Source organism: Palaemon carinicauda, chromosome 28 (assembly GCF_036898095.1).
Source record: "Palaemon carinicauda isolate YSFRI2023 chromosome 28, ASM3689809v2, whole genome shotgun sequence".
Classification (NCBI taxonomy): Eukaryota; Metazoa; Arthropoda; class Malacostraca; order Decapoda; family Palaemonidae; genus Palaemon; species Palaemon carinicauda.
In genome coordinates this window covers 49,252,187-49,262,186 of record NC_090752.1, presented here as the reverse complement: position 1 = coordinate 49,262,186, position 10,000 = coordinate 49,252,187, and the positions used below count along the sequence as shown (strand labels likewise).

General features: G+C 35.6%; 1 protein-coding gene across 1 annotated transcript in view; it reads right to left on the bottom strand.

Moving 5' to 3' along the window:
• LOC137622022 (trace amine-associated receptor 1) overlaps positions 1 to 10,000 on the bottom strand; it is a 386,751-nt gene that overhangs the window by 38,243 nt on the left and 338,508 nt on the right. The window contains 1 exon segment of the mRNA XM_068352506.1: positions 9,700 to 9,942. Within this exon segment, the coding sequence (XP_068208607.1) occupies positions 9,700 to 9,942 (243 nt within the window).

Below are 10,000 nucleotides of genomic sequence, written 5' to 3'. Positions count from 1 at the left end.
AAAATTCTGAGGTGGATGTGAAAGATAAAATTCTGAGGTTGCTGTGAAAGATAAAATTCTGAGGTGGCTGTGAAATATAAAATTCTGAGGCTGCTGTGAAAGATAAAATTCTGAGGTGGCTGTGAAAGATAAAGTTCTGAGGTGGCTGTGAAAGATAAAACTCCGAGGTGGCTAGGGAAGATAAAATTCTGTGGTGGCTGTGAAAGATAAAATTCTGAGGTGGCTGTGAAAGATAAAACTCTGAGGTGGCTATGAAAGATAAAATTCTGAGGTGGTTGTGAAAGATAAAATTCTGAGGTGGCTATGAAAGATAAAATTCTGAGTTGGCTGTGAAAGATAAAACTCTGAGGTGGCTGTTAAAGATAAAATCTGAGGTGGCTATGAAAGATAAAAATTCTGTGGTGGCTATGAAAGATAAAATTCGGTGGTGGCTGTGAAAGATAAAATTCTGTGGTGGCTATGAAAGATAAAATTCTGTGGTGGCTATGAAAGATAAAATTCTGTGGTGGCTGTGAAAGATAAAATCTGAGGTGGCTATGAAAGATAAAATTCTGTGGTGGCTGTGAAAGATGAAATCTGAGGTGGCTATGAAAGAATAAATCCGAGGTGGCTATGAAAGATAAAATTCTGTGGTGGCTATGAAAGATAAAATCCGAGGTGGCTATGAAAGATAAAATTCTGTGGTGGCTGTGAAAGATAAAATCTGAGGTGGTTATGAAAGATAAAATTCTGTGGTGGCTGTGAAAGATAAAATCTGAGGTGGCTATGAAAGATAAAATTCTGTAGTGGCTATGAAAGATAAAATTCTGAGGTGGCTGTGAAAGATAAAATTCTGAGGTGGCTGTGAAAGATAAAATCCGAGGTGGCTATGAACGATAAAATTCTGTGGTGGCAGTGAAAGATAAAATTCTGTGGTGGCTATGAAAGATAAAATTCTGTGGTGGCTGTGAAAGATAAAATTCTGTGGTGGCTATGAAGGATAAAATTCTGTGGTGGCTATGAAAGATAAAATTCTGTGGTGGCTATGAAAGATAAAATCTGAGGTGCTGTGGAAGATAAAATTCTGTGGTGGCTGTGAAAGATAAAATTCTGTGGTGGCTATGAAAGATAAAATTCTGTGGTGGCCGTGAAAGATAGAATTCTGTGGTGGCTATGAAAGATAAAATCTGAGGTGGCTGTGAAAGATAAAATTCTGTGGTGGCTGTGAAAGATAAAATTTTGTGGTGGCTGTGAAAAATAAAATTATGTGGTGGCTATGAAAGATAAAATTCTGGGGTGGCTGTGAAAGATAAAATTCTGTGGTGGCTATGAAAGATAAAATCTGAGGTTCTGTGGAAGATAAAATTCTGTGGTGGCTGTGAAAGATAAAATTCTGTGGTGGCTATGAAAGATAAAATTCTGTGGTGGCCGTGAAAGATAGAATTCTGTGGTGGCTATGAAAGATAAAATCTGAGGTGGCTGTGAAAGATAAAATTCTGTGGTGGCTGTGAAAAATAAAATTATGTGGTGGCTATGAAAGATAAAATTCTGTGGTGGCCGTGAAAGATAAAATTCTGTGGTGGCTATGAAAGATAAAATCTGAGGTGGCTGTGAAAGATAAAATTCTGTGGTGGCTGTGAAAGATAAAATTTTGTGGTGGCTGTGAAAAATAAAATTATGTGGTGGCTATGAAAGATAAAATTCTGGGGTTGCTGTGAAAGATAAAATTCTCTGGTGGCTGTGAAAGATAAAATTCTGTGGTGGCTATGAAAGATAAAATTCTGTGGTGGCTGTGAAAGATAAAATTCTGTGGTGGCTATGAAAGATAAAATTCTGTGGTGGCTGTGAAAAATAAAATTCTGAGGTGGCTGTGAAAGATAAAATTCTGTGGTGGCTATGAAAGATAAAATTCTGTGGTGGCTGTGAAAGATAAAATTCTGTGGTGGCTGTGAAAGATAAAATTCTGTGGTGGCTGTGAAAGATAAAATTCTGTGGTGGCTCTGAAAGATAAAATTCTGTGGTGGCTATGAAAGATAAAATTCTGTGGTGGCCGTGAAAGATAGAATTTTGTGGTGGCTATGAAAGATAAAATCTGAGGTGGCTGTGAAAGATAAAATTTTGTGGTGGCTGTGAAAAATAAAATTATGTGGTGGCTATGAAAGATAAAATTCTGTGGTGGCTATGAAAGATAAAATCTGAGGTGGCTGTGAAAGATAAAATTCTGTGGTGGCTGTGAAAGATAAAATTTTGTGGTGGCTGTGAAAAATAAAATTATGTGGTGGCTATGAAAGATAAAATTCTGGGGTGGCTGTGAAAGATAAAATTCTGTGGTGGCTGTGAAAGATAAAATTCTGTGGTGGCTATGAAAGATAAAATTCTGTGGTGGCTATGAAAGATAAAATTCTGTGGTGGCTATGAAAGATAAAATTCTGTGGTGGCTGTGAAAAATAAAATTCTGAGGTGGCTGTGAAAGATAAAATTCTGTGGTGGCTATGAAAGATAAAATTCTGTGGTGGCTGTGAAAGATAAAATTCTGTGGTGGCTGTGAAAGATAAAATTCTGTGGTGGCTATGAAAGATAAAATTCTGTAGTGGCTATGAAAGATAAAATCTGAGGTGGCTATGAAAGATAAAATTCTGTGGTGGCTATAAAAGATAAAATTCTGTGGTGGCTGTGAAAGATAAAATTCTCTGGTGGCTATGAAAGATAAAATTCTGTGGTGGCTGTGAAAGATAAAATTCTGTGGTGGCTATGAAGGATAAAATTCTGTGGTGGCTGTGAAAGATAAAATTCTGTGGTGGCTATGAAAGATAAAATCTGAGGTGCTGTGGAAGATAAAATTCTGTGGTGGCTGTGAAAGATAAAATTCTGTGGTGGCTATGAAAGATAAAATTCTGTGGTGGCCGTGAAAGATAGAATTCTGTGGTGGCTATGAAAGATAAAATCTGAGGTGGCTGTGAAAGATAAAATTCTGTGGTGGCTGTGAAAGATAAAATTTTGTGGTGGCTGTGAAAAATAAAATTATGTGGTGGCTATGAAAGATAAAATTCTGGGGTGGCTGTGAAAGATAAAATTCTGTGGTGGCTATGAAAGATAAAATCTGAGGTGCTGTGGAAGATAAAATTCTGTGGTGGCTGTGAAAGATAAAATTCTGTGGTGGCTATGAAAGATAAAATTCTGTGGTGGCCGTGAAAGATAGAATTCTGTGGTGGCTATGAAAGATAAAATCTGAGGTGGCTGTGAAAGATAAAATTCTGTGGTGGCTGTGAAAGATAAAATTTTGTGGTGGCTGTGAAAAATAAAATTATGTGGTGGCTATGAAAGATAAAATTCTGTGGTGGCCGTGAAAGATAAAATTCTGTGGTGGCTATGAAAGATAAAATCTGAGGTGGCTGTGAAAGATAAAATTCTGTGGTGGCTGTGAAAGATAAAATTTTGTGGTGGCTGTGAAAAATAAAATTATGTGGTGGCTATGAAAGATAAAATTCTGGGGTGGCTGTGAAAGATAAAATTCTGTGGTGGCTGTGAAAGATAAAATTCTGTGGTGGCTATGAAAGATAAAATTCTGTGGTGGCTGTGAAAGATAAAATTCTGTGGTGGCTATGAAAGATAAAATTCTGTGGTGGCTGTGAAAAATAAAATTCTGAGGTGGCTGTGAAAGATAAAATTCTGTGGTGGCTATGAAAGATAAAATTCTGTGGTGGCTGTGAAAGATAAAATTCTGTGGTGGCTGTGAAAGATAAAATTCTGTGGTGGCTATGAAAGATAAAATTCTGTAGTGGCTATGAAAGATAAAATCTGAGGTGGCTATGAAAGATAAAATTCTGTGGTGGCTATGAAAGATAAAATTCTGTGGTGGCTATAAAAGATAAAATTCTGTGGTGGCTGTGAAAGATAAAATTCTGTGGTGGCTATGAAAGATAAAATTCTGTGGTGGCTATGAAAGATAAAATCTGAGGTGGCTATGAAAGATAAAATTCTGTGGTGGCTGTGAAAGATAAAATTCTGTGGTGGCTATGAAAGATAAAATCTGAGGTGGCTATGAAAGATAAAATTCTGTGGTGGCTATGAAAGATAAAATTCTGTGGTGGCTGTGAAAGATAAAATTCTGAGGTGGCTATGAAAGATAAAACTCTGAGGTGGCTGTGAAAGATAAAATTCTGTGGTGGCTGTGAAAAATAAAACTGTGAGGTGGCTATGAAAGATAAAACTCTGAGTTGGCTGTGAAAGATAAAACTCTGAGGTGGGTGTGGAAGATAAAACTCTGTGGTGGCTATGAAAGATAAAATTCTGTGGTGGCTATGAAAGATGAAATTCTGTGGTGACTGTGAAAGATAAAATTCTGTGGTGGCTGTGAAAGATAAATTTCTGTGGTGGCTATGAAAGATAAAATCTGAGGTGGCTGTGAAAGATAAAATTCTGTGGTGGCTATGAAAGATAAAATTTTGTGGTGGCTGTGAAAGATAAAATTCTGTGGTGGCTATGAAAGATAAAATTCTGTGGTGGCTGTGAAAGATAAAATTCTGTGGTGGCTGTGAAAGATAAAATTCTGTGGTGGCTGTGAAAGATAAAACTCTGAGGTGGCTATGAAAGATAAAATTCTGAGTTGACTGTGAAAGATAAAACTCTGAGTTGGCTGTGAAAGATAAAATTCTGAGTTGGCTATGAAAGATAAAATCTGAGGTGCTGTGAAAGATAAAATTCTGAGTTGGCTGTGAAAGATAAAATCTGAGGTAGCTATGAAAGATAAAATTCTGAGTTGACTGTGAAAGATAAAACTCTGAGTTGGCTGTGAAAGATAAAATTCTGTGGTGGTTATGAAGGATAAAATTCTGTGGTGGCTGTGAAAGATAAAATTCTGAGGTGGCTGTGAAAGATAAAATTCTGAGGTGGCTGTGAAAGATAAAACTCTGAGGTGGCTATGAAAGATAAAACTCTGAGTTGGCTATGAAAGATAAAATTCTCTGGTGGCTATGAAAGATAAAATTCTGTGGTGGCTGTGAAAGATAAAATTCTGAGGTGGCTGTGAAAGATAAAACTCTGAGGTGGCTATGAAAGATAAGGTTCTGAGTTGGCTATGAAAGATAAAACTCTGAGGTGGCTGTGAAAGATAAAATTCTGAGTTGACTGTGAAAGATAAAACTCTGAGTTGGCTGTGAAAGATAAAATTCTGAGGTGGCTGTGAAAGATAAAATTCTGAGGTGGCTGTGAAAGATAAAACTCTGAGGTGGCTATGAAAGATAAAACTCTGAGTTGGCTGTGAAAGATAAAACTCTGAGGTGGCTGTGAAAGATAAAATTCTGAGGTGGCTGTGAAAGATAAAATTCTGAGGTGGCTATGAAAGATAAAACTCTGAGTTGGCTGTGAAAGATAAAACTCTGAGGTGGCTGTGAAAGATAAAATTCTGAGGTGGCTGTGAAAGATAAAACTCTGAGGTGGCTATGAAAGATAAGGTTCTGAGTTGGCTATGAAAGATAAAACTCTGAGGTGGCTATGAAAGATAAAATTCTGAGTTGACTGTGAAAGATAAAACTCTGAGTTGGCTGTGAAAGATAAAACTCTGAGGTGGCTGTGAAAGATCAAATTTTGGGGTGGCTGTGAAAGATAAAACTCTGAGGTGGCTGTGAAAGATAAAATTTTGAGGTGGCTGTGAAAGATAAAATTCTGAGGTGGCTGTGAAAGATAAAACTCTGAGGTGGCTGTGAAAGATAAAACTCTGAGGTGGCTGTGAAAGATAAAACTCTGAGGTGGCTGTGAAAGATAAAATGTCGAGGTGGCTGTGAAAGATAAAATTCTGAGGTGGCTGTGAAAGATAAAATTCTGAGGTGGCTGTGAAAGATAAAATTTTGAGGTGGCTGTGAAAGATAAAACTCTGAGGTGGCTGTGAAAGATAAAATTTTGAGGTGGCTGTGAAAGATAAAATTCTGAGGTGGCTGTGAAAGATAAAATGTTGAGGTGGCTGTGAAAGATAAAACTCTGAGGTGGCTGTGAAAGATAAAATTCTGAGGTGGCTGTGAAAGATGAAATGTTGAGGTGGCTGTGAAAGATAAAATGTTGAGATTTCTTTGAAAGATAAAATGTTGAGGTGGCGTTGAAAGATAAAATTCTGAGGTGGCTGTGAAAGATAAAACTCTGAGGTGGCTATGAAAGATAAAACTGTTATGATAGTCGATAACATTTCTCTTGGAATATATTTTCTGCAATTTAAATTCAATATCCTTTAAGTATTCTATTTTCATAAGTTGATGCACACTATTTCAGTTTAATTAGGTAATTAGCCATGATAAAGAGGAGGATGATAATTTGACTTATTTTTAGGTTTCACTAATAAATTTGCCTTCCTGAAAAACAGCAGTTTCTCGTTCGTTATATCTTTTAAGGTTATATTTGATTTTCTTTTCTTCATTATATAATTTTGGCATTTTAATGGTTTTACCTTTAGCCAATTTAATAGCTCGTTAGCATTTTATCACATTATTAAGATTAGCACTTTTTTTACACCACAATATAAGGGAAAAACAATATCTTTATTATTATTATTATTATTATTATTATTATTATTATTCTTATTCTTATTATCATTATTATTCTTATTATTATTATTACTTGCTAAGTTACAAAACTAGTTGGAAAAGCAGGATGCTATAAGCATGTAGCTTCAGTGTACTATTTATGTGCATTGTAGTAAAATCACACCAGGGTAATAATGCTGTCAGTACACTGTAGGTATTACATAAAGCTCTTTGCAGCATCAATTCAGCCCCTAGCAACACCCCCCCCCCCCCCGTGTTTTATCCTTTGACTACGCCTCCATCCCAATACTTTTCTTCAATCATACCGTTCAACATCTTTTAAATTTGACTTCATATTGCAACCCTGGGTTGACCCGATATTACACATTAGGGCGTTTTCATATTACTGCTATAGAGATACTTGGTCGTTTGACTAGCCAGATAATATTACATTGGATATTTCTCTGGTTACGGCTCACTTGTCCTTTGCCTACGCATGCACCAAGTAGCCTGGCCTATCCTTTACATAGTCTCCTTATTCCTCATACACCTGACAGCACTAAGCTAACCGAAAAAAATCTTCTTCATCCAAGGAGTTAATTATTTCTTTGTAATTTTTCAGTCTCTTTAGCAATGGTAAGCAGCTGTTCTGGTAGAAGGAGCCACCAAAATCAAACCATTGTTCTCTAGTTTTGTAAAATGCCATAGCCTCTGTCTTGGGCTACAGTTCTCTAGCTTGAGGGCACTCGGACTCACCATTTTATGTTTCCTTATATCCTCTCCTCACTGGACTATTTTCCTTGTCGGAGCCCTTGGGCTTACAGCATCTTTTTATCCAAATAGGGTGGTATTTTAGCTAGTAAAAATTAATAAAATAATCCTGTTTACAGACACATAGATAAATAAATGAAGAAATGCACCGACTCGAAAACATAACCGCCTTAGTGGAGGTGATAACCGTAACATTACAAAACCTTTGGATCATGAGGCCCAAATTCATATTACAGTGCAATCTACTGCACTGTTAAAAATTTGCCGTAAAATATACGCTAAAAATACTGGAATAAATGTTGCCAGGCATTTACAGTTTTAAAAACGGATATATTGACGTTAAAGGGTGATATTACGGTTACCAACCCGTAAAAGATAATAACAAAGTAGGGTAAAAATTACGGTCGCCTACATTTTACTGAAATACGTCTAGGAACAGTATATTTTTACCGTTTCTTTTTCAACGGTATGAAAATATCACCTTCGATTCTTCAATTCCTTAGTTCCCAAGTCTTTTTATAGTTTATATATCACCTATCTGTTTTGAGGTTTTTACTGTTTTTAGAATGATTTATTGTTAATTTGGTCTCATCATTTATTTATTTCCTTATTTCCTTTCCTCACTGGGCTATTTTTCCCTGTTGGAGCCCTTGGGCTCATAGCATCTTGCTTTTCCAACTAGGGTTGTAGCTTGGCTAGTAACAACAACAGCAACAATAACAAAAACAACAACAACAATAACAATATTAATAATAATAATAATAATAATAATAATAATAATAATAATAATAATAATAATAATAATAATAATAATAATAATAGTCTGTTTCTACATGACCGGACTTTCTTCTTCCTGTGTCGACAAAAGGTCTTTCTTCCTAAATGACTTTCCTCTCTTGCATTGCTCGCCAAATCTTTGCTTCACTGGCGCAGAAACCTCAAGCCTTGGCCTCATTTGCATTGGAGACCTATGTGAATAATTCTCCTATTAGAGAGGGTCTCTCTCTCTCTCTCTCTCTCTCTCTCTCTCTCTCTCTCTCTCTCTCTCTCTCTCTCTCTCTCTCTCTCTCTCTATACATACATTTTACATATACATACGTACAGTATGTGTATTATATATACATACATACACACACACACACACACACACACACACACATATATATATATATATATATATATATATATATATATATATTCGTAAAAATCACAGGTATCTGTGTGTATATATATATATATATATATGTGTGTGTGTGTGTGTGTGTGTGTGTGTGTGTGTGTGTGTGTGTTTGTGTACCTACATACATGAACATACATAATATATATATATATATATATAGATATATATATATATACATATATATATATATATATATATATATATATATATATATACAGTATATATGTATATATATATATTTATATAGATGCATATGTATATTTATATATACATATATATATATATATATATATATATATAATATCCAGTTTGACTAGTTACTGTATATTTTCGAATTTTTAATTAATTCGAAGTTTCATTTCTAATGAGAAGCTTTACATGATATAATTAATGTTTCATAACGTAGTAGTCTATATAAATTGCTAGTGCTCTCTCTCTCTCTCTCTCTCTCTCTCTCTCTCTCTCTCTCTCTCTAGGGCTTCAGTCAAAGCCGTGTGCACTGGAGAACGAGGAGTGATAAGCCAGTGAGTGTTATTCATGCATTCCGGTTTGAGTAGCAAAGTCTCGCAGATATTCAAACTGGATTCCCTTTAGCTTAATAGTATTAAGCGTTGTTTTTCTTTATAGGTTTCAGGTGTTAGTCAAGGGATGAAGGAATTGCAAACATTAATTTTCATCTATTTCTATTTAGTTGTGATAATTTCAAAGTCGTCGTCTTCTTCTTCTTCTTCTTCTTTTGCATCTACAGTATGTGCGATTGTGTCTATTTTAACCATAAAATATAATTTTAGCAATTGTAAAGTTTTTAAAAGAGAAAGAGACTTATGTTTTGGTGAGACAATTTAAATTTTCAAGATTTTGAATATTTTGAGAAACATTAGTTTTATAGAAAAGGTTTCATTTATATTTATCGTAGATTTTTACCTCGTAATTTATTTTTTTTTCCTTTATATTTACATTGTTGTATTTGATTATTAATATAGATGTTTTTTCTTCCGGAATTTCATAGGGCCAGCTCTGTAAAGTCTAACTAGACTAATTGGGCTGGTAAATCAACTCCTTTTAATAGTAATCATCTGTTTAAAACAGCAAACGGAAATGCTCCAGAAACACATATCAAAACAGTATTGCATTCTTTGACCCATTCAAATTATATCAATTCCTCTTATAAATACTTAAACAGTCCATAACATCTGCTTTAACCCGATCTATTTTTTCCACAATGAACCAACATGCACTTGAAATATTTCAACTTACAAATCTAGACGCTCTGTAGCGATAAGACCCGGGGTGAAGCAAGCAGTAGTAGCGATCCAAGGCAAGCAGGGAAAGGGCCACAGCCACCTGATGGTGTAGGAGAGGCATCAGTAGTGCCTGGATGCCACACAAGATCGCTGGGTACGGCCAGCAGTGGTAAAGGGCTGGGTACACGCTGAGGGGGACAGCCAGCAGGCCTTTCATTAGATCTGCTAAGGCCATCGAGGTTAGCAAGTATCGAGGCTGAAAAGAAAAAATATACATTGAAATTAGCATGACTATTAGGTAACACACACACACA